Raw genomic sequence first — 25,000 nt, 5'->3', positions numbered from 1 at the left:
GACTCACCCGATAGGCACAGAATGGTAGCCTAAATCATGTTCTGGCGAGGCCGTTTGCCCCGACTGCCACTCAAAGTAGCCACTGGCCAATCACAGTGCATCCTTGCCTTGCACAAGCCGTATAGGGTTTGGGGATGACACCTCAATAACAGACCACTGTCTAATCAAAGCCCCAGAGGCGGAACACCTGTCTGAGCTGAATCCAACATGACAGCCATGTAAACAAACACACAATATCGTGTATAAATTATAACTAAACGCTGCTCTCAAGAATGTTTTTGAAAACATTTGAAGCGAGAAATAAACAAAGCAGTAACCGGAAATTGATTCTATTTGATCAACACTTCCTTGTTTTCCAAGGTGACCGTGTTACTTATAGAATACTTTAATTACCATAAGCAAGGAAATACTTTGTTTTGTTGTTACTTTTGGGTAAATTTATTCATATATCTATTAATTAGCTGCAGTGGTAGTTGTTGAGAAATAACTCCCTTCAGAATGATTAAATATTGAGGCGGAGCTGAGGTGTTTAATCATCCTATAGGGTGATATTTTATTAATATTACATATTTTATTATTATTCCTCTATATGGAAATATATACACCTGGTTGCTGATAGCGTCATTACGTACCTCTACCACGATCAGCTTTCTACATTTGGGGATGTTGGGGTCTGGATACTCCTCCCCAAAGCACAACTCAATATCATAGTGGGGTCTGGAACCCTCCCCATGAATGTAGTTTTGGAGCTCTGTGCATGAACACGGACAGGACAAAATGACAGACAAGACTCTGATTGACGGAATCAAAATGGTACATTTTCTGCATTTATCTACAGTAACGCCTTTAACGAAGCATTTTACAATGTTTGCATAATTGCATTATATCTTCACAGTCTTTTTTCTTTCAATGCTATTGTTCACACTGATATAGATATAGACCATCAAGGTCATAACGCTTTGCAATGTGACAATATTTTGACAATTGTTTTTCTGTCATTCTCCAACAGTCAGAGCCGTATAACAGGGCGTTAACATTAAATGAGTGCAACTTGAGCCAGGCTAATGAACACTTTCACGGCTGCCTCCACCTGTGAATGGGAAATCTTTGCTGTCGAGTGCAAACCTTGCATGTCCAAAACAACAAATTGTCATGAATAATTAGTGATTTCACAAGCTCTAATGCATGCATGCAAATAAATGCAAAAACTTTGCTCTTAGAGAGTGTGTGTTTTGGACCCAAACAGCAGAACTCAAAACCAGAATAAACATTCAATCCGTTTTTAATTCAACCCAAATCCCAAAACTGTGTGTGTAGGCTACTAAGTTGTTTAATAATAACATGAAGTATGGCAGGCTAGCACGCAGGTGTGGATAGTATAGTAGTTACTGGGCGCCATCTAAAGCGCAGTGGTTAAACAAATGCTCGAAACAAAAGTATCAAACGAGTATCAAACAAAACAAAGCTGAGGCACAGCATTGGCAACTGAACGCTGAGCAAGGCATGAGTCTTGCTAGGCGGCCTGATGACAATCAATGTCGTTAGGCTGGCCGTCTTCCTGAACCTACTGAGATTATATCAGGGAATAGTTGACTTGGACTTTAGCTCTTCCTTGAACCACCACTCCTTGCACCTTAATTCATATCCTAGCACCTTGAATAATGTCCTTAATATATGCACCTTATATATATCTTATCTCAGGTATCATGTGTAAATATGTCTTTTCGTGGGAAAAAGCTAAGAGACCCTTTGGTTGTACCATTTGTAGCAAAAGCTTGTAAATATCTAAGACCAGCACAGAAGATAATCCCTTTTCCTGTACTTGGTACTGTACGTGGTAAAACTGCTCGAAGTTTTCTTTCTTTTCCTTCCTTAATCTCCTTAACTTAACCCCAACCCCCCCTTTGTTTTCTTCTTCCCTTTCTTTGTTTTTCTTCAATGGAAATGGGAATTATGCACAAAAACGAATTTCACACACTTTTTTACCTGTAAAACTGTGATGTGACAATAAAGACTTTAACTGTTGTGCTTGATGAGTACATGAACCACAGTTGTCACAGACAATGTTCTGGCCCAATACAATCTCCAACCAACATTTACTCAGCAAACAAGACTCTCAGAATTTAACCAGAGCAACAGTGATTTGACTGACTTGCACATATTAAAAACTGCGTTCAATATGGAAGTTGTCACCGCTTTATTAGGAGCGAATCTGATAAGGCCAGAGACTTAAAGTGCACTTTACATACCTTTGTGAAATATAGGCATATCGAGCAGCTTACAGGTCCGTTCCCGGTTCAGTTTGTTGGGTCTGTCGGTGTGCTCTGCCAGAGGCCCGCTCCAGAAAACCCTGCCCTGACAGAACCTCTTGACGAACACGCCATCAGGAGCGACCCACAGCAGAACACCCCGCTCCAGGTGCGACAGGAGGCGGCCCATGGTCTCCGTTATACCCGGATCCAGCTGGAACATCACCTCTGGGGAAGGGAAGGAGAGCTGCTGGGCACTGCAAGGCCCATATATCCTCTCGTTTCCCAGCGGAACGGAGCCCTGGAGGATGAAACAGCCGTCTGGGCTGCTAGTGGACACCTCCGTCACGATGTGGCCGTGGTATAACAACCTCACGCGCATACGGAAGTCTGTGCGGACACAAGCATGCATTCTCCTTCAATACTAGTCTTCCAGTGGAAGAGCAGGTCATTGTTTTGTTTACATTTAAATGCATTGGTTACACCATGGTTCTCAAAGTATATGGTCCAGGGGGACCACCAGGGGTCTTTGGGGGAGTCCTTGAATGACTGATAGTTTGGAAACAAATGGGCCCTTACGGGTCTGTAACTCAGAGGGGCGTATATTAGCCGGGTTCTGTGGCCAGTATACCAAACTGCAGATTATTTTAAATTAAAATGTTTGAGAATGACTGCATTAGGGGTCTTACCAGTTATAGCCAGCGTGGGGCTGAGAAAGTTTAGCGGAGGAGAGTTGTGATGGCGCGGTCTTCCTCCATCTAGCCAGCAGTACATGTGCTCCCTCATGAGAGCGTCTAAACAGGAGCAGAGGTCGTTTTCCACATAAATACAGACACAATACCACAACTTTTCACCCTTTTCTCACCTGACCCACAGGTTGGGAATCGCTGGATTACATTATTACTACAGCATTGGTTCAGTGGTCAGGTGGATCCAGGGGGTCCCCAGCTAAATATTTTAACCACTAATTTTAACCACTTTATCCATTTATACAGTACATTGGCTATCCAAAAGAAATCCCAGTACCTTTTTTGAAAGTACTGGACATGGGGAGGTATTGCACACCACCAGCAGCTGGCCTATACCAACCACTACAGATGTACTAGTATAATGTATTAACATGCTCTACCATACAGATTGCGATTGGTTAAAATTATGTTTCGTTCATTTAAATAAATTCCAGATTACAGCTTTATTCAACAGTGTGTTTATCTTAATTGTGGTCCTTACCATTCACATTTGGGACATTTTCATCTTCATTTAATGATTCCGTCTTACAGAGAAACTATAGGAAACAGAAAGACACAAGCATGTTAACACAACATTTCAAAAAATATAGTTATTTCAGAATTTGATCTAAAGTTGATCTGTACCCATCATCCCAGGATTTCATACAATTTGAAGATGAGGAGACCGGCAGCAGCACAACTATAGTACATATTTATCTGCCATTCCGTTTTTATAATAAATATATCTATAATAACGATATATGTTTGTCTTTCAAACACGTGCACTCGCTCGCTCGCACACACACACACACACACACACACACACACACACACACACACACACACACACACACACACACACACACACACACACACACTGATAATTGTCCGGTGTGGTGTTACCTGTGAGTGTGGGGGTCCCTGTGAGTGTGGGGGTCCCTGTGAGTGCGGGGGTCCCTGTGAGTGGAGGGTTCCTTGTGGGTACGGGGGTCCCTGTGAGTGCGGGGGTCGCTGTGGGTGCGGGGGTCCCTGTCGGTACGGGGGTCCCTGTGAGTGCGGGGGTCGCTGTGGGTGCGGGGGTCCCTGTGAGTGGAGGGTTCCTTGTGGGTACGGGGGTCCCTGTGGGTGCAGGGTTCCTTGTGGGTGCGGGGGTCCCTGTCGGTACGGGGGTCCCTGTGGGTGCGGGGTGCCCCTGGCAGGGGAGCTGGGCCCACCAACGTGGATGACCAACAGATTCTCTATCTTGGGTAATTCTGAAAGAATGTAGAATATAACCAGAATATAAAACTTAAACTTTTGACAGCCCTAATATGTATTAGGAGGCTACACAGTACACTAAATAATAATATGTATTAGGAGGCTACACAGTACACTAAATAAACAAACACACATAATAGGCATATCCTATGTACTGCATATTAACACCATATCCTTCACTCTGTTGTACCAGTGGAGAGAAGCAACTTCCAGACCATTTATTGTCTCCACCAGGCCGAAGGCATGGGGAGAGAGTATGTTTTGCACTCCGTCCGTCCGTCCGTCCGTCCGTCCGTCCGTCCGTCCGTCCGTCCGTCCGTCCGTGTGTGTGTGTGTGTGTGTCCGTCCGTTAGCAGCTAATCTCGGCCACCGTTAACCCGGTCGATGCCAAATTTTGCACACACACTCCCTGGATGCCAACGATGAACCTCTGCCCCAAACTTTCCAGAACGGCCTGTTATAGCGCCACCAGGAGGCCGCTTTGTGCAAAACAAGTTTTTGCACAGCACACCTACAGATTTTGTCCAAACATCACGCAAATTGGTACACAGTCTCTCTAGAGCCATTCAACCAAACCAGTCTTTCAGATTTCTCAGACTCCATCCTGATTGGTTAAGATTGGCTTCCAAAGTTCACAGGAGTGCTCAGTTTCAAACAAAATGCTGCAAATCATGAACACATCGCGTGATTTCCGTGAAATTGTGCACCCACATTCCCACTAGGCCGAGGACAAAATGCCACATGAACAATTTCAACTCAGCCTCAAGGTGGCGCTATAACTGGCCGAAAAGTGTTTTTACCTCTAACTGCACGGATCTGTGGATAACCTGGTGGAGACCTGTGCCCAGAAGGGCACTTTTTCTAGTCTCAACATGTTTTTCTAAGTTAAGTGATACATCTTTTGTTTCAAACACATCCTCACAAAAATATGGCACATCATTAGTTACAAATGCATCATCACATAAGTCTGTGGTATTGTCTGCAGCATGTGTTTCTACCTCCAGGTTCTCAGCACTTGATTTACTAGTTAACTATGTGGTGTCAGCAACTTTAGTGGGTTCAATATCAAGCAAATTATACCCGTTTTTGCCTGCACACCTCAACATTTTAGCTGTGTGTAAAACACCTCTATTTATGCATTTCGCAATTTGTCCTGTTTCATGTGTTTTCATGACACCTGCCGACACCTGTTTTCTGCTCTGTACCACAATGTGTATCATCAGTTGTGTGTTGTTTATCTGTTTCAGTTTTTACCCCATAAGCCTCTTGTGTTTGCTCCATTTGTCTAAGTTCCTCTGTGTTATTGTCAGGAATGTCCTGTCCTTGCTCAATGTTTGTGTCATTTTCTGAATCAGCTTTTGCGACACAATCTGGACAATCCACTCTCTTGTAATATACACGATCTAGGTGCATAATATACATGTCCCATATAGCGCTCTTTAAGTTGCTTACACTGTACATAAGCAAGTTAAAGAGCGGTACAGTATATGGGAAATTGGTGCACTGCACTACTGTAAACTACTAAAAACCATTATCTTTTTTTCACACTCTTTTTTCACAACAGATTTTTTGATTTGCTGATTTTGTCACAGTCACAGACTTCTGTCATTCATTGTACAGTCTAGGTCTTGTATTTCTATGTATTGTTCCCTGGTCTAGTTTTCATTGTTCTATGTTTGTTTGCTCCAGCTGTGTCTCATTTTGTAATCAACCCTCATGTGAATATCAGTCTTGTTCCCCAGTCAGTCCAGTTGAGTCAGTGTATCCACTATCCTGTCACCTGTTTCAGTCTGTTTTAAGTTGTGGTTTTGAACACTACATGCCTGGCTGTCCTGTGTTTGGGTCCTTACCTCACATGACAGATTTAGAAAACCAGTGGGCCTAATTTAATATAAGCATAAATATTATAAATATTATCCGTGCCACTCTGTGAGCTTGTACATCTGCAATATTTTTTAACATCTTTGATTCACTTTCAAGATTTTTCAAATGATTTAGGAGGCATTTGTCGAATAGGCCTCAGGTCTAGATGTTTTAACTGCACCTGTTATGACTATGCTGGTGTCTGGCTGGACGCGGTAGACCTTGTAGGGCTCAGAGATGTCCAGCTGGCTACGCTCCACCACCTCCTGGAAGTCTGTGCTCTTGTTCAGTGCACAGCGCAAGCGGGTCTTCCACATAGTTGGGTCAGCCACGTCCCTCCCCTGCCTGTACTTACCCTTGTACACAGCCCAGGCCTGCAGGGGGACAAGCACAAAGATCACATGGTAGTACAGCCGCTGCGGCTCTCAAACAAGGTCAAGGACCCCCAAATTGCTATGTATATTATGTGGCTGCAGACCCCTATTTGAAAATGTTTTGCGCCAGCGATCCTCATAAGGGAACTTTTGTGTTCACCACCTCCCCCCAATTTATTTTCTAATTTTGTAAAAATCATGATCACAAGGCAACACATAAGCATCACGATACGTTGTGAGCTTGTAGATCGGCTATTCACAAAGTATAAAATACTAAAAATATAGGGTTGGTTAAAGTGGTTAAACTATTTTTGATGCTTGATTTTTATGCTATAATTATAATATTAATTAATTTTACAGGGGAACCTCCTCGAGGACCACTAGGGGTCTGCGGCCTACACTTTGAGAACCACATACTGTACAGAAACTCTTCAACTTGATACAGTATCATGATACTGTAAACATTTTAACCATTGCAAAATGTAGGCTACATTCTGTGTAGTTTAAATACATTAAATAGGCTATTGTTCTTTCTTTCCATATTCATTAGGCTACTGCAACATTTTGTGTAAGGCTTCATTATGATATAAATTGATTTATTAACTTCCTCACAGAGTATAGGCCTATCGTTTTGACAATAATTTCATGTACACATTTAAGCATGATGTATGGTTGTAGACTGGCAATTTTTGCTATTTTTTTTACTTAATATTTAATGTTAAAAAATAATTATGACAGAGCTGCCCCAACAGGGACACCACCAGAAACTATGGCCTATTCATGATGCAACGTTGCAATGATAAATAACTACCTTGAAAAGGGCTGCATCCTCGTCCTGATTGTAATCTTTCTTTGATGCATGTTTCCATGGGATTCTGAACATTGTCTTGTCCTCTTTCTCCCAGGAGAGTCCTTCATACTGTCCACTGTCTATCTGAGCTATCAGCCATTCTCTCAGGCGCATCTTTGCTTCCATCTTCATTGCACTTTATCAATGATCCTCTTCTTGCCAGGTAGGAAAATATAATATAGCCCCTGCCTATTTGACTCACTGTCCTAACAGTGACACTATCACAATGACAATTCATTTACTAAGCCGCGCGCTCGAGCAATGATAAATTGCCATGCACTTTCCCTATATATGCTAGGCCTACTTTAATAAATTACAAACATTGTCAATGTTAAGTGTAGCCTATAAATAATAGCCTATTTTGTCCAAAAGGTAAGCCTGCACCTGCACAATTTCCATCGTTGGAGTCTATAGTGAAGAACCTCACCTAAATCATGTGTGAAAATGTGGCATAACGTCGCAAATATATAGGAGCGCTTTAAAAAACGAAAGCGAAAGTTAAAGAGCTTCAAGTTCATGCTTTCAGTTTCCTGTTGCTTTTCTGAGCGCGAGCAGCAACGTGCACGGGCGTGGGATGATAATGATTGATTGCAGTAGGCTGCAGGGCAGCAGTTATGTCTTGTGTAGCCTACACAAACTGGATAATACGCTATAGATTAAATGAAACCCTAACCCTAACCCTAAACCTAACCCTAACCCGTAGCCTAATTGATTCGTGTGGCTATACCATACCACCAAAATTGATGAATGTTATTAATTTAGCAATTTTCCCTCATTTCCATGCAATCTTGAAAGAGAGAATTAAACACCTGCATAGTCTGATAATTATCACAAGATATTAATCAGCTGATGTAGGAATGTCCCCTGCATGCATCTAGGAAAAATAAAAGATCACACCTGTGTGTGATCAGGGGCATATCAAAGTCTAACTCATGTTGATTAGGTTATGTAGCCTATAATGGTGATGTAAAACAAACATTAAATTATCTTTATTAATGGCATTTCATGTTCAAGTGTTAGTACAAGATGAGTAAATTTTCCCTTCATTGTCAATGGAGTTTTTAAAACAAACATTGAACTAAAAACAAACATTAAGATGTGTTGCGATTGCTTATTTATGTAGTGTGAAGGACTTATTATATAACTTGTATAGTTCATGTAGTTCACAGAAACTTGTAACATTTGTATGGTTTAAGGTTATTTATTTATATGTATGCTTATTTATGGTATATTCTTATTTGAAGACACCCCTGTAAATGGGATAGACCATTCTCATTATCTCCAGGCATGCAGCTGGGTATAAAAGGCTACCATTTTGCCAGTGAATTGAAGTCTGTGCTGGGAGTAGGCCTAGAGAGCTTCCTGCATTTATGCCAGTTGGTAATGCTCCTTTGGTGAATAAACATACCATTGGTTAACCTTTACCAATGCCGACTCTGTACTGTTTCTCCAGCCACTGGTCATTCCTATACTGAACATAAGAGCAAAACTTACTTTTGTTTGGATCTTGGACATTGCAGCAGCATATGATTTTGTTTTTTAAACAATAAAAAACGAAAAGAAAACGACAATGGCAAACTATGCTTTATGCAGATTGCATGTATTATTCTATATTTCCTAGGCTATATAGTCCATAGGTCTCCTGTCCTTAGAGTGTAGGGGGGCTGCTTAAATATATGTCCTGCTGTAGTATAATATACTGTAGGCCTATGCGGATATACCATATGTTTTCACAAAATTCACAGTTAAAACCTTTACAGAACATGGTGCAAATTGTGAACACTACTTGATACGTGTCATATCGAAAGTTTCATGTGAAAGTGAAAGTGTGTGTGTGTGTGTGTGTGTGTGTGTGTGTGTGTGTGTGTGTGTGTGTGTGTGTGTGTGTGTGTGTGTGTGTGTGTGTGTGTGCGCGCTTGCGCTTGCGCGCTCGTGTGTGCGTGCATGTGAGTGAGTGAGTGTGGTGAATGGAACTTTTGTTGCTGACTGTAGTAGGCCTGATTTACTAGCATACTACAATAGATCAAGGTTCAATTTCCAAGCACACACACACACACACACACACACACACACACACACACACACACACACACACACACACACACACACACACACACACCTAACACTAAAACCAAAAATAGCTGATCTACAGCTCACGGCTCTGTGACTGATATCTGACACTGAACCTAACCTCTAAATGTCTACAATAGTAATACTGTACAAATACACACAGACACATGCAAACACTTTAATACATACATGTAGTTACACAGTATTCCCCAGCAGAGGGCATAACAACCTACATTATTGAGTAGTGCAGTGACATGTACAATTGTATTTTTTGATTTCTAAATGATATATGTACTTTATAGTTATGATCCATGCATTGTCCAACAATTGTAAATTAGATGTCATTCAGACTTGTTTAAGTTGGAGATTTCAAGGATTGTCTTAATACATTTATATATTATAAATGTATTCATACTCCTACCCAGCTTCCTGCGCAAGTGCTTATTAAAAATGTTTTTTTTTTAATAGAGCCGACCTGCTTGCTCCGGGGATAAATTGAATCTTGTCCGGTCACAATTGGTGTTAGATGCTGTGTCTAGGTGAGACATGGCCTTTGACACGATCTAAATGTCTCCAAGAGCGTATATTGTATTAAAGAGTGCTGTGATTATTTCCCCCCTAAAACATGATCATCAGTTAGGCTACTATGATTATACTAGCAGGAAGATGTTTATCAAAAAGTGTACAGAAGTGCAGTAGGCTGACAGTATATGGGCGGCAGTGGCTCCAGAGGTAGAGTGGCCTTCATGGAATCGGAAGGTTCCCGGTTCAATGCCCAGCTCCTCCTGGTTTTGTGTCAAAGTGTCCTTGAGCAAGACACTGACCCGTAACTGCTCTTCCATGGTTCCCTCTGCCATGAATGGGTGAATGTAAAGCACTTAATGTGTAGGCTAGCATGCATGTGCATGCTTGCCTACCCTGATTTGTGCACTCTACAAACTGAGAATTAATAGTTAATTTTATTCTAATTTAGTTGTCTGGTTCATTTAATTCTACTAATAGTGGAAAATACTGCAACTCACTATAGCCATTTTGGGCTATAGTAATATATACGATTTATATAGCGCTTTTCTAGGTACCCAAAGTCGCTTTACAGAAAGAAATACAGACATATTTATTAGAAAACAAATTAAAAGGTTTAAAAGGTTAAAAACTAGGAATAAAAATCAAAAGAGGGGCAAACAAGAAGGGTGTGTGTGTGTGCGTGTGTGTGTATGTGTGTGGGGGGGGGGGGTTATGTAGGGAAAGCCAGTTTGAAAAGGTGAGTTTTGAGTGTGCTTTTGAACAAGTAGTAGTATAGTATAGTGAGTGTTTGTTTGTTGCTCATACTTTCATTCTACTGCTATCCCAAATGACTATATATATATATATATATATATATATATATATACACACACATTACATACACATCTCACTTTTGATGGTCCTCCTGCTCATGGAGCCTTTACGACCGGAACCAGCCTTGTTCGTGCTTTTGGATCCATACCGGTCATACAGCTGGTGTCCAGCCTTGTTACAGTTAGTTGCAGCAAACCGGTTCTGGCAGTAATAGGCTATTCACTGAATAAGTAGGATAACATCTTGAAATAGCTGTTTTAAAAGTGTAACATTTTTAAAGTTGTAACATTTTTTAATGGCATTCAAAGCCCAAATAAACTGGCCGTAGCATTATCTGAAGACATCACATCAATTCTCTAGAAGAAGAGAAGCAGCCATGCCTCCAACTCTGGTTAGTAAATCTATCTTGTTAGAATCTAAGAAGAAGATAGTCCCAAACCTTTTTGGCCGTGCACCTCCCGACCTAGCTGATGCACCCCCCCACATGGAAATATAAATTGCATTCGCTATATAGAGACATATATTTCCTATTTATCCACATGCACATATATGAACCTGAATATGGCATATGCAGCATAGGCTATATTCTAATATATTTAAAATAACATAGCACCACCATTAGCCTTTTCATGTCGCCCACCCCCTAGAAGGCACTCGCGCACCACAAGGGGTGCACGCACCACAGTTTGGGAACCACTGAGATCATTATCATCGTCATCACTATCTATTTTTATGTCCCCGTCCAGGACAGGACGGGAGACCTTGAACCTTGAACCTTGAGGCTTCAGACGCGCCTCCTCAGGAGACCTTGCTCAGATCTGATTCTGAACCCATTTGACTTGTTAGATCTACTCTGGTATATATATATTATTTGCTGTTGTGTCAGTTGATGAATGAATGCTGTAACGTTTTGGTCTTTTTTTTTCTTTTTTTCTTCCTTTTCTTTTGTAATCACATGGTAATGTGATTTTGTCACCTTACCTGTGTATATTTCTTTTTTTTTTTTAAGATATTTTTTTGCGGCTTACGCCTTTTATTGATTTTTGAAGGGACAGACAGTAGGCTGACAGGAAACGGGAGAGAGATGGGGGGATGACATGCAGTAAAGGCCGTGTCGGGTCCGGGAGTCGAACCCGCGGCACACTGCGACTGGATTACCAGTCCGGTGCCCAGACCGTTACGCTACGGCCTGGGCCCTGTGTATATTTCTTGTTTTATTTTATTTTGTTATCCATGTCACTTGACCGATGCAAATGATACTGGATATGTTTTACACCTACACGAGGAAGTCTATCTGTCTCACTGCCACCAATCCATTGCAAAAGAAAGGTTCCAAAATTCACCATATAACAGTGTATTTGACGTTGTTGCGACCATACAGTAGGTCGCAGATTACTATGAAAACCTGAAAAACCTGTCAGTCCGTCCGTCACACCACCATATATGGCCGTCTCCATATATAAAGATCACAACACTGACCTCATCACACCCTGGATAGCCAGCAACTCTACATCTGACCTCAAACCTCAAACCCTTAGATCTCCATATATGGAGATTTTGTTGATCCATCCCCACCCATCCTTCCTCTTCGATGTCTCCCATTTGACTGATATCTGTCCATTCAAACTCTAGACAGGCCTGTCCCAAAGTTATTTGCGCAGCCGTGCCCGGCAGCCGGCAAAAACCGGCCTCAACACGCCCGAAATTAAAGTCCCGGCCCTACCTGGGCCCTACCTGGGCTGGCCCGAGGCCCCGCCTGGCCTTACTAATTATAAACACATTTTACACCCGGACCAAGAAAAAAGAAAAAAAGAAAAGGTACCATATGGGCGTTCCCAGACCATGTCGTTTCAGCGCAACCTCATCCTTTAGTCGCCCTTTACTATTACTACTACTGTAGTGAATCATGCATTTGATGACCTGACTGTGCCTTCCAGTTATATAACCTGTGTTGTGTTCTGTGGCCCTTGCCACATATTCTCCCAAATCTTTCTGTTACTAAATGATTCAGTTCGCACAATAACGTTTCTTTTCTTACACCTGTAATTGTATCATGTCATATAGTAAAGTTGCTGTGTGTAGGCCAAATGATGTGTTATGTCTATCCATCTCATTTGAAGAAGCCGCTGCCAAAGTAGGACTCAAGTTAAATGCCAAGAAAACAGAGTGCATACTTATGAATGAGGACCCTACCCATCCAAGTATTACATCAATGGATGGATCACACATTAAGGAAGTCGAGGACTTTAAATATCTGGGTTCATATATGTGGCTGACAGCAGAAAGGACTTTCATGCCAGAAAGGGACAAGCCTGGAATGCCTGCAACAAACTCCTCGGAGTCTGGCAGTCCAGCGTTTCAACCTCCACCAAGGTCTCTCTCTTCAGAGTGTTGAAAGCATCCTATTATATGGTGCCGAGACCATGGACTATGAAGAAGGAATTACAAGACCGCCTTGATGGCACATATACAAGACTCCTCATGTGTGTTAAAAGCATCTCCTGGAAAACTCATCCAACCAAAGAGCAGATCTATGGTGAACTGCCGCCAATAACAACAGCCCTAGCACGTCGTAGAGCGATCTACGTGTGTGTGTGTGTGTGTGTGTGTGTGTGTGTGTGTGTGTGTGTGTGTGTGTGTGTGTGTGTGTGTGTGCTCACGTGCGTGTGCGCGTGCGTGCGCGAGTGTGACTGTCCCTGGCATAACTTGGGCATGAGAAGCAGCCAGGCAGGCACACACTATTCCCCAGCAGAGGGCAATGCATCCTTTATCCTTTATGAATGTGGAGACCTTTTTTGATGGGTAAATAAATAGCCCTCATTCATTGGGCTGTATGTGTGATTAAGGAGCATGTAAACAACATCTGTGGGGGGGGGGGGGGCAGCCAATGAGGCCATGTGGCCGGTCACTACCACAGACCCCAGGAGCTCCCAACCAGGAAACTAGTGCTGTGGGAACCAACGCACAGGCATAAATCATGAGGGCGGTACACACCAACGCACATCCGTGATGTGATGCGGCGTAAGCTTGTACATATGCCAGTGACATCATCATGTAGTTATATAGGAACGCCTACTGGGTAGCAAAAAACTACTTTCTGGCCTTGAAAGCCCATATACATCCAAACACAAAAAAGGCCTGTCCTACCTGATTGCATTAAATTGCATTTGAGTGACCAGGAGTATCTACAGGTATTCTATACATTGACTCAAGTACTGGGGCTGAGTACTGTGTCTCTCTGAGTCTGAGTATAGCCTACAGAGAAACACAGAGATTATGATACATTATGATCCATGCGTTATTCAACCAAATGAGATGTAATTCATAAGTTGGAGATTTCAGGGATGTTGGGCAACATTTCTTGTTATTTAATGCAGAGCCTCCATGTGGTAATAAAGGAAAAGATTATAAAATGTCAGTCTGTTTGCTAATGTGTGTAATGTGTATACGTGCGTGCGTGCGCTGGAAGGGCTCTTAGGCTATGTAAATAGTACCCCCCAATCCCTCATCCCTCTGTTTGGTCCCATAAAACAATGTGACACCAGGAGGAAGCCAGCAGAGTGGGGATGAACGGGAGGTCTTGGATGGAGCTGGTGTTGGGGAGGTTAGGGTTGAGCGTAGAGGAATTGGAAGAGTAGGTGGAGGCTTAACCACTTAAACCCTATATACTTCGTGACCACGGTCCCCCAGGGGTCTGTACTTGTCCCCTCCCCCCTACCAAAAGTAGCAGATATACATACAAGCTCACATTCACAATGTGTTGTGTTGTGAGCTTGTAGATCTGCTATTGTCAGCGAATGTTTTCACTGCATGTTGGATGCGGTTAAAAGACTCTTGCGCACTTATAAGAAACACAGCAGAAATGAAGGACATAGTATACTCACATAACATCAGCATCTATGTCAACATCTGTAGCGGGGTCAGGGAGCAACCACAGGGTTAAGCTAACTGTAACTTTCACTTACAGCTATTGCAAATAGATAGGAAATATTCATTGTCATTCTAATAGGATGCCTCTCGGGCGCCTCCCTAGGGAGGTCCTCAACGCACGTCCCACTGGGAGGAGACCCTTGGGCAGACCAAGGCGTAGTTGGAGGAAACACATCGACTCACTGGCCGTGGAACGTCTCGGGGTCCCCCAGGAGGAAGTACTAATGTTGCTCTGGAGCACTCTGGTGGAGCTGTTGCCCCTGCGACCCGACTACGGATAAGCGGTTGAAGATGGATGGATGGATGGATGGATATGGGGCAGCAGTGGCTCAGGAGGTAGAGCGGCTGCTTGAGAACCGGAAGTCTCCCAGTTCGATCCTAGGCTCCCCTAGAGTCAGCGTTGAAGTGTCCTTGCGCAAGAAACTGAACCCCTATTTGCTTGAGCGGGTTAGGTGCCTGGCATAGTTTCCTCCACCGTCGGTGTGAGAATATGTGTGTGAATGGAAAAATGGGCTATATAAAATGCACCATGTACCATATGTTCCATTATGGTAAATGTCCACCAATGTTCGTCAGGCTGAATTCATGAACAGTCCTGCGAGAAAGCACATTGCAGCAACAGGAGATAGAGCTCATAGGAAAATGGAATTCACCATTCTAGTTCTACTGACGAGCCACCCACCGTTCAGCGCATGACAGTGCTTGGAAGACATGGAAGTAATCTTGGCATGAAATACCTCAAGAACAGATTACTACTGAATCTGTCGGCAGGAGCATTCAGAACGGCATTGGGGATTAGTGGAATGAAGGGCTGAGGGCCAACATCCTGTTATCCACACATTCTATTGGGCGGTGTCCCCAGAGGCACATTCAAAGGAAACAAACAAACAGCAGAGGGCGCTGTTTTTTTTGGGTGGGGGGGGGGTTGGCATGAAATGTCTCTTGACCCAGACACATGGACGCACACGTACTGTACACACACACGCATGCACACATGCACAGACACACATGTTCACAGACAGACACAAGCATGCATACGCACACACACACACACACACACACACACACAGAGGCTGAGTTTAATAGGGCTGGAAGTCTGCGGGTGGCATGGATAACTAATCTAAACCAGGCTTTGTAATAAACAGACAGAATGCTGGGAGGGGCGGGTGTAATTTGGTGCAGGCCGGGCACACATGGTCGAGAAGGGTGGAGGGCATATAGTGCTGGTGAATGGGGATCTGCATGTGTGTGTGTGTGTGTGTGTGTGTGTGTGTGTGAGTGAGAGAGTGCCAGTTATCAGCATGCGTCCTCTTGGCGATTTCAATTCCACTCATTGGCCAGATGTGCAAAGAAAAGGCATTTCACAAGCTGTTCATTGTTGCTTTTCTCCCAGTTTATTGTTGTACCGGTTCAGCAGTAAAACATGGATGGAGGGGGGGGGGGCATTGTTTCAGGATAACATGGAACGGCAGCCTCGCCAACTCTCAATAAATAAGGCCCTTTAAGTAAAGCCTAATTTAGACAGAAGACTATGACAACAGAGGAAACAGTGAGCTGAAAGGTGTGCGATCCCAACAACCTATTTATGGTTTAACCACCTATAAAGCCCTAAGATTCTTCGACATTTGTTTCTGATTTTTTTTTTTTAAATATCAAGCTCACAGATTGACAGCTTTCTGCCTATAATGAAATGCTCCACATGGGAAAGTCAGGATTAAAGTGGTTAAGTCACCGTCTTGATCTTAAGCCAACAACTTAACCGTATTTTCAACAGTCGAGGCGAATGTGAATGTGTCTGTACGCTACGTGGCAATACGTTCTCTGACTGAAACAGAGAACACGATTATGGTGAAGCGGAGCAAGGACCGAAGCGTTTCCCATGTTGCTCCATGTACTTAGATGATAGATTTACCACGCCACACCACCAATGTGCACTGTGCAATATTATTCGGAAAAACTGAGAGGGAGAGAACGGGTGAGAGAGATAGAGACAGACAGACAGACAGAGAGACAGACAGACAGACGGACAGACAGATGGACAGACGGACAGGAGGTACAAAATAGGAGAATTTGTCAGCTTGTGTCAGCATATTCTGCCAACATTGTTATCAGTTTCTCAGAGCTGGTGGGATGAACTATTACTTATTACTATAGTAATAAGTACATGTACTATTACATGTACTATAACACACAGGCGGCATTGTGTACAGAGAGAAACACGACCCCGGGCCCCAACATTGACATTCCCAAGAAATAAATACACTTCTCACTTTGTTTTGAAAAACTATTTACACAGTATTATACATTGAAGAGCTCAAAAGATTCAGAACCTACGTCCAGGTCTCTCAGTCATATAAAATACAGAAAGCAACATCTAACAGTACAGTAAGAAAATCACTCGAACTACAATAAAAGGTAATTGAAATGAACAAAAGATTGTGTGTTGACTGTGTATTAATATACAATCACTGCTTTAAATGTCTCATTATACACAGTAGAAAGCACGTGTTTTGTGTGTGCGTTTGTGTGCCTGTGTGTGCACGTGTACACGTGTGTGTATGGGTGTGCATGTCAGTGTATGAAATGTTCCTCCTTCTCAATTATTTTCTTTCTCCATTGGCTCCTCTAGTGGTTCTCAACCTTTTCTGGGTTAGCGACGCCCACTTGAAAGTCTTAAAAGCGTGAATTTAATGATAAATTAATCGATTGTGTGCCAGCTTGGGTCAATGGAACTAACATGGTGTAATTTGCACTCCTACTGTAATTATCGCTATGACATGGTTTTAAAATCTTATTATCTTAGTGTTTCGCCAATTATTCAATTATATTGCAATATATATTGCAATATATATCCTCACGGCACCACCAATGGGCAACCGGACTACGGCATTCAAAATATAAACCTCAAGCTAAATAAGTTTCCCTCTGCCCAGTAAACTGGCTTCAGCTAATGTAGGTCCTCAACATGTTTGCATCGATTGTTATGCATGAATGCATGCATGTGTCTGTGAGCACACACACGAAGGTGTTGGTGCAGGCATGTGTGCATGCGTGCATTTGTTTGTGTGCGTAAATGCGAGTGATGATTTTGTTGTTCATTTTATTGTGTGTGAGTGTGTGTGTGTGTGTGCGTGCGTGCGTGCGTGTGTAAAGTTGCTGACAGTCTAGTGGCAGCCACAGGCTCTGACCACCATGTTGCGGTATTTCTTCAGGATGACATTGGAGCTGTCATCGAAATAGAGGACTGAGATGGCGTGGAGCTGCGTGGGAGCGCAGCAGGGCTTTGGAACCGTTTCTGGGTTGATGAAGTGAACCTGCCATGAAGGGAAGATGATGGAGAGTGAAGGCCAATTCATGCTACGTTTGCATTCCTGTTGCTTGCCCAAAATAACAGACAAGCAGTGGAATATCAATTACACTCAAGATAGGAGATACAGACCGATCTTTAGGACTGAGTGACTGTCCACATTTGCAAGTGGTAAGATATATGTGTGTATATTATTCAGACATCGTCAAACTATTGAATGCTGTGCTAATGACATTACAACTTGGATGTGAGTAATTCTCTGTTGTATGACTGTGCCGTTTTGAGCATGTGTAGATCTTGTAGAGTTTTGGCAAGCAATTCCGTCGTACATCAAAGTAAACTGAGACACACCAGGTTCAAATCTCATTAGCTTTTATCAGTTTCCACGTAGTTTTCCCATGTTCAGACTTGATTAAAAACCAATTAAATTCCAATCTGGAGAGGCCAAAAAAAACGACTTTTGCGAAACAGTAAGCCTACATGAATTCAAACACCAGAAATATCTGGTGATCTTGTGGCTACGTGAGACTAATGATGACCTAACGGTTTAAACAGGCAACGTTTAACCGCGTGCGGGATGAGGGTGATCGTGTTTATTCCACACATCATGAGAATGCTGTTAAATGTCACTAAATTGAAGAGAGATGGAATACACAGTATGACTGTGTAGGGAAAAAAAGGAAGTTGATACTGTACTTTCTGTGAAAGCTTTGACAGCACTGCCTCAAAAACATGCTGACCACCAAGTTTCAAGGTCCAATCAGGAAAATATAAACCAAATAAGAGCAGGCATTTGTGCTGTGAAAATCCTTTACATGATGACAAGTCCACTTAACTTCAACCTGACAATATTTTCAAATGTTTTCAAGATCTTATAGAAGCGGTGTTCCCTTGACATTTGGGCATGATTAGACCCTGACACGGCTGCTGGCAATGCACTATGGGGTTTATGTTTCCCGTTGTCATGGCTACTTACTAGTGTTTGCACAATGGCGTGGTTTGTGGCATTCATATAGGAGTTCAGTGGGAAGGCACACTCTCCCTCACAATAGTAGGCCGCATAGCCCTCTGGAGCAATGATCCAGTCCTGTAGGCGAAATGGGAGACAGCCAGAGGGGGAAAGATAGGAAAAACAAGCTAGTAAGGGACAGTGGAACAAGGAACTATAGAGGTACTATTTAACGTGTACTTTTCCAGGAAGTCCCATGGAGATACACATCTCTTCTACAAGGGAGACCTGAAACTAGCTACACCGGCGCCCAGCTTATAGTGGGTGTAATGTTATGGCTGGCGTCTTGTTTGTTTGCTACTGTCACAAAGATAACTCGGACAGTTATGATATACGATTTGGTTCAAACTTGGCAGATGAGTTGAGGGTGTTGGTCAGGAAATTAACTCAAGTTTTTTCCCTCCAATCGGTCAAAGGTCAAGGTCACGGTCAAGTTCAAATATCAAAGCCCATGCGTATGAATACTGTACTGTAGAATTCACGAGGTGCGAGTATAGCTACGTTTGAGAGCATTTGCATGATTTGTGTGATGTATAACCATTGTAGACATGCTGAAGTGGCAACTCAGTCAGTATGTTTAAAAGGAGAGAGAGGGGGGAGGGGGGGGTGAGAGAGCGGGCAGAGGAATGTGTGTGGGGTGCTTTCCGTACCTGCCACCCCAGATCTCTGAAACTGACGTAGAGCTCATGTTTCTTACATGCCTGCTTCTGATCAGCACTGCTGTTCTCTGAGAGAGAGAGAGAGAGAGAGAGAGAGAGAGAGAGAGAGAGAGAGAGAGAGAGAGAGAGAGAGAGAGAGCGCGAGAGAGAGGGAGGGAGGTGGGGGGGAGAGAGATATTTTACATCATTGAATGTGATATCACGTTCAGACCAAGCATTCACATTAACTAACACGCCAATTAGACAACACGGTACCACATGATGATGCAGAGACAGAGCTGAACAGAGACCAAATGCAGCCTTACAAACATTAACCCCTCAGACTGGTAATTGCTGTTAAATGAACGGCCCACCTGTACCCAGACCTCGCTCCCTTCTGGGGGTGGCTAAAACAGATGTGAGTGTACAGGCTGGCCGTGCCACATTCTCCATAACCCCCCCCCCCCACCACCACCACCACCACCACCCACCTCCAGGTCCTGCTTACTTCATTTATCTGCTTCCATTCTACCATTCCTCTCTCACCCCTTGTACTCCTCCATATGTCGTTACGGAATATCCAAAAGCCCCCGCCCCCCCCTCCTGCCCTCTGGGGGTCTGGGGAGCATTAGTCGCTGCGAGTGGTTCAGATTGAGAATGATCACGAGCAACTGGTTCTCATCAGGCCTTTAAAGACCACTATCCAGGGCTCAGAAACAGGCCCATTTGGCCCATGTGTTGTGGCCCGGGCCTGCCCCGTAGCACCGCCGCAGATGTGTTGTGCCATGAAAGGCCTTTTTGCCCCTGCCTGGCCTCCATACGGCGACGCTGGCCCCGGCCCGCTCTGTGATGCTGGTGTAAATAAACAGCGACGGCGGAGGGCTATTTGAAGCCCGGGCATTATGGTCTAATGTTTCAGTGCTTCACATAAACACGGCGCGCTCGCACCTCCAGACCCAAAAGCCCCCCAGTATGCACTCTTTGTTATCAGAGCTCCACCGCATTCAAAGCCAAGAGGCATTCTGTTGTTGGTTCTGGAAGTTTGTGTGCGTGCGTGCATGTGTGTGTGTGTGCGTGTGTGTGTGTGTGTGTGTGTGTGTGTGTGTGTGTGTGTGTGTGTGCGTGCGTGCATGCGTCTGTGTGTGCGTGCGTGTGCACGCACATAATTGTGTGCCTGTGCATGTGGCTGCGTACATATGTCTTGGCCTAGCATAGAGCTTTTCATGGGGATAAAGACATTCCAGTTCATCTGTATCTGATTCTAGTGATTCCACCTGCAGATAACACCGGCCAGGCCTGCAGAGGAGAGCGGGCAAAGCTCAGCAGCATAAATCACAACTGGCTGGCCTGAGAGCCAAACACCCAACATACTAGTACGTACTACGTACGGTCTGTGCGCACAATGGTTGGGCAGCCAGTGCTGATTTATGCTGTACAAGCTGTGATTGGGCACACACACACTCACACACACTCCTGAATGAAGTGTCTGGTGCTGGGAATCTGGTCCAACGCACAGGTCCTGCGCTGCACCTGGTGGGAACAGGAGTGGACCTGGTGAGACGTAGGAGAGGCCCGGACAGGAGTCAAACCACAGAGCCTAGTCCTTCCACACGCCAGACCTCCCAGTCCCGGCAGAGTAGTTCAGGAGGAACGGATTGTGTGGCCCTGGTTTTTATAATGGGACTGATCGAGGGTAGCTACTGGGACGTAAGTCGGGACTTGATCACCCCGGCTGGGTCACCTGAGTGAGGGGTATGATGTTGCGAGACCCAAAACCCAGATGACCTTTGGGATACATCACTGAGGATACGTCCCAGGTGCATCCATGCAATGTTTTTTAGTTCCCAGTATGTATAAATCACATACAAAATTGTATAAGCATAAAAAAATCTCATGAGGATGGTGTGGTCCTCACAATGTCTATTTCTCAAATTCTACTATTATACTTGGGGGAGTGCGCGCACACACGCACGCACAGAGTAAAGTCCTTTACCTGCTATGTTGGCTACTCGGAGGGCCTCCTGGCCCTTGGCCCCTTTAGACCGGTTGGGGTTGCGCTGTTTGGCACCCCCCGGCGCCGAGCGGATGCTGCGCAGGTGCACCTCCGTCGCTTTGAAGAATGCCACCATGAAGGGCTGTTTATTCTGTGGCCCACTGCGGCCTATCAGTCCTGCCACACGAGGGTTAACACTCTCCCCTGCAGGGGGAGACAGAGAGCACACTTACAATCTTGTGTAGGGGCTCACTTCACGTCTTAGAGCAAGGCTACTCAACTTAACATTAGGGGCCACTCAGCAAAATTCCAAAAGTCCAAGGGCTGCAAGCTAAAATGTCAGTATTTTTTTGAAACATTTACAAATTATTTATTTAAAACAGACTGCACGACTAGTCTAAAAACACACAGTAATAAAAAGCCACATTTCCATCTATAAACCTCAATGAACAAAAACATTGTGATTAATGATGAAGTTACAAAATGAGGCTTTACATAATGAACAGATTATCACAGGTGAATATGTAAGTTGTTAATACTCAGCTGACATCAGGCCATATCACTTTCTCTTAACAATATTCTTTTTTTTTGGTATGACCATGACGGGCCGCAGATACATTACGCAGGGGCTGCATGGGTTGAGTAGCACTGTCTTAGAGAATGGATGCTCCATACTTAGCAAGAGCTTTGCACCGCTTTTTTCCATCTACAGCAAATCTCTTCGACCGGAAATAGCCAATCTACAAGTTTACGACGCTTCTGCGAGCTTTCAGATCTGCTATTTTAGCCGAATGTTCCCCCCAGAATAGGGATGTGAGGGTTCAAGAGTGGTTATTATACAGTACATGGTCGGGGGCACAGTGGCGCAGACTGTCACCTTTAACTTGTGTACCTTTTATTTTGTAGTATTGTTTTGTGCCTTCCTGTCTGCCCCTGTAGTTCTGTACCTGCCTTGTCTAACCTGTATTGTGATTAGTCTTTGTTTTCCACCTGTGTCCTCTTAGTCCCCCAGCCAATCCCTGTCTTGATTTTGAGTTTTGTTTCACCTGTGCCTATGTTAGTCTGTGTCTATTTATACTCCTGTTTGTTCAGTTCCCTTGCTAGTTCGTCACTTTATGTCAGTAGTGTTCTCCTCGTGTATCCATGATTTAACTCCTAGTGTACTGTATGTACTTCAAGTTCCTTGTGGCAAGGTTTTTCTTTTTTAAATAAAAACCTTGCATTGAAGCGCATCTGCCTGTGCCTATCTGTCTGCTATTGGGTCCTAAAGCTCCTGCCTTTGCACTGTGACAGTAACGCCTCACAGCTAGGTAGGACTTGGTACAGGGAGAGTAGCGCCCAGCTCCTTAGACAATTGGCACCGGGCGGGAAAAATTGCAAAAATTGTGGGGGAAAAACATACATGATCGGAGTCCCCCATGCCTCTATAGGCCCCCTTAATTTTTCCCCTCTACACATAATCCCTTCACTTAAAGTCTTAAACTATCCGATCTACAAGCCCAGCTCACGTTGTGAGCTTGTAAGCTCAGCCATTATTTTCGCCTAATGCTCACCCCCGAACAGGGACGCCCAGGTCCATGTGGTTAAGTCATCTGGCGAAAGAGAGGAGAGGAGAACAATTTTTGTATGAATTTACTGTGTCAGAATGGGCGAGGTGGATGCCTTGGCAGCGTGTGCCTACTGAGTGTGTGTTTTAGGTGTGTGTGGTCCAGTCACTCCCTAATCAAAACCACCTCTAGTGTCTGTCATGCCGCAGTCCGCTGCACAAATGAGGTTTTCCTGTGAATTCCTTTCTCTTTTTCCTCCTTGTCTGAAACGTGAAGACCAAATATAGAGCTGGACATCAAAGAAAAAAAAACCTTGAGTATTTGTGTGCGTGCGTGTGTGTGTGTGTGTGTATGCCCGTGCATGCATGTGAGTGTGTTATAACTTATAATGTGTGTGTATTCTCACACAGAGGAATGTGTGTTTGATCGCAGTGTGGAGGTAAACCCCGGCTGCTGGTCGCCTCTGGCGACGGGACGTCCCAACGCTCCTGTCTGCACACGCTCACCCATAACCCCTCCACTCTCTCACACACACACACACACACACACACACACACACACACACACACACACGCACACACACACACACACGCACACACAGCCTCCCCCAGCAGCACCCTCCCTAAACATGAAAGGGTCTGTCTGTTTTCTTCACCTAACATGTAACATCCTGCCATCCTCACAGACACGCTATCTGTCGTATTCAAACACGACGCTGTTATCTATCCTCCTACGTTACGCCGTTTGCTGATTAAAAGCTTGTTTTGTGATGATGACACAAACGGCCCAACGTCTCCATTTCCAACTCGCTATCGAGATGTTGTGCCCGTGTTCTCCGCACGGCTGCTGCTGATGACGGTGTATGACACAGACGGAAAAGACGGCGATGCTGAACTGACGAGCGTGGGTGTTTTTTGTTTCACTCTGATCTGGCACGGAATGAAAGCATTACTGATTCTTCCGCAACTGTGATGTGTTTCTCAAAGCTGATCCGTAGGACTGGCTGTGTTCACGCAGATTGATGTATAGCTGATGCATGAGACTTGTTTACTGATGCAAGCTCGCAATGCATTTCCAATGGAAGTCACATGGTTTGACACAACATTTTTGTTGTATGAGGGGGAGGGGGGCAGTCGAAACACAGCCGAAAGCCGTACAACACAAATGTTGTGTCAAACCATGTGACTTCCATTGGAAATGCATTGGGGCAAGATGTAAACAAACCCTTTGTTTACATCTAGCATCCAACAATGTTGTATCCTAGATGCGAAGGTGTGAGTGAGGCCTATCTTATCTCAGGTACTATGTGTAATTATTATTATTATTATTATTATTATTATTTACATTTACAGTATACAGCAGCATTGCATTGACGCATTGATCAGAGCATTTGTTGAGATTGTCTACAGTATGTCATATCAGGGGTCTTCAACATAGGGTCCGGGACCCGGGGGTCCTCAGAGATACTGCAGGGGGAACAGGCTTGTAGATCGGCTATTCTCATGAAGAGAATTCGGTGTAGAGGGAAAAAGGGCAGACAGTGAAGAGCCAAAGGATCAAGTTTACAAATTATTGAGGGGTTTAAGTGGTTACATTTCTGAGAATACACATGAATCAAATATGTAGTCCTCTCTCTCTCTCAGAGAGAGAGGCCCTTGGCCTGAATAACGTTGAAGACCCCTGGTCCTATGAGAATCACCTAGGGGGAAACAGGGCTGTTCTCAGTGACTATACCCACCATCAGCCCTCTCCAGGGCCAGCTGCAGACCCAGGTTCCTGCCTGGGTTTATGACCCAGTGGTTACTGGTGGCTGTGACGTCAAACACCAGCCAGCCTTCCTCGGCGGC

General features: G+C 44.1%; 2 protein-coding genes across 3 annotated transcripts in view; both read right to left on the bottom strand.

Moving 5' to 3' along the window:
- irf10 (interferon regulatory factor 10) overlaps positions 1–7,801 on the bottom strand; it is a 9,076-nt gene extending 1,275 nt beyond the window's left edge. Inside the window, exons 1-8 of one of the 2 annotated variants that reach the window (XM_083768524.1) lie at positions 7,706–7,801; positions 7,283–7,473; positions 6,279–6,471; positions 3,881–4,230; positions 3,480–3,534; positions 2,939–3,043; positions 2,250–2,639; positions 633–751 (exon numbers count right to left, since the gene is read on the bottom strand). In XM_083768524.1, the coding sequence (XP_083624650.1) occupies positions 633–751; positions 2,250–2,639; positions 2,939–3,043; positions 3,480–3,534; positions 3,881–4,230; positions 6,279–6,471; positions 7,283–7,453 (1,383 nt within the window). In that variant the 5' untranslated portion in view covers positions 7,454–7,473; positions 7,706–7,801. Of the gene's footprint in view, positions 1–632; positions 752–2,249; positions 2,640–2,938; positions 3,044–3,479; positions 3,535–3,880; positions 4,231–6,278; positions 6,472–7,282; positions 7,477–7,705 lie in introns of both variants that reach the window. The other variant, XM_083768525.1, reaches the window with a different exon arrangement.
- An 8,235-nt stretch (positions 7,802–16,036) lies between these two features.
- The window catches only part of bmp7b (bone morphogenetic protein 7b), a 34,158-nt gene continuing 25,194 nt past the window's right edge, over positions 16,037–25,000 (bottom strand). Inside the window, exons 3-7 of the mRNA XM_083769222.1 lie at positions 24,892–25,000; positions 21,607–21,810; positions 19,626–19,702; positions 18,943–19,053; positions 16,037–17,973 (exon numbers count right to left, since the gene is read on the bottom strand). The exon at positions 24,892–25,000 is cut by the window's right edge and continues 40 nt beyond it. Coding sequence (XP_083625348.1) covers positions 17,824–17,973; positions 18,943–19,053; positions 19,626–19,702; positions 21,607–21,810; positions 24,892–25,000 — 651 coding nt within the window. The 3' untranslated portion in view covers positions 16,037–17,823. The remainder of the gene's footprint in view (positions 17,974–18,942; positions 19,054–19,625; positions 19,703–21,606; positions 21,811–24,891) is intronic.

This window comes from Protomyctophum parallelum, assembly GCF_964188405.1.
Source record: "Protomyctophum parallelum genome assembly, chromosome: 7".
Classification (NCBI taxonomy): Eukaryota; Metazoa; Chordata; class Actinopteri; order Myctophiformes; family Myctophidae; genus Protomyctophum; species Protomyctophum parallelum.
The sequence above is the reverse complement of the archived record's forward strand: the minus strand, read 5'-3'. Positions and strand labels throughout refer to the sequence as shown.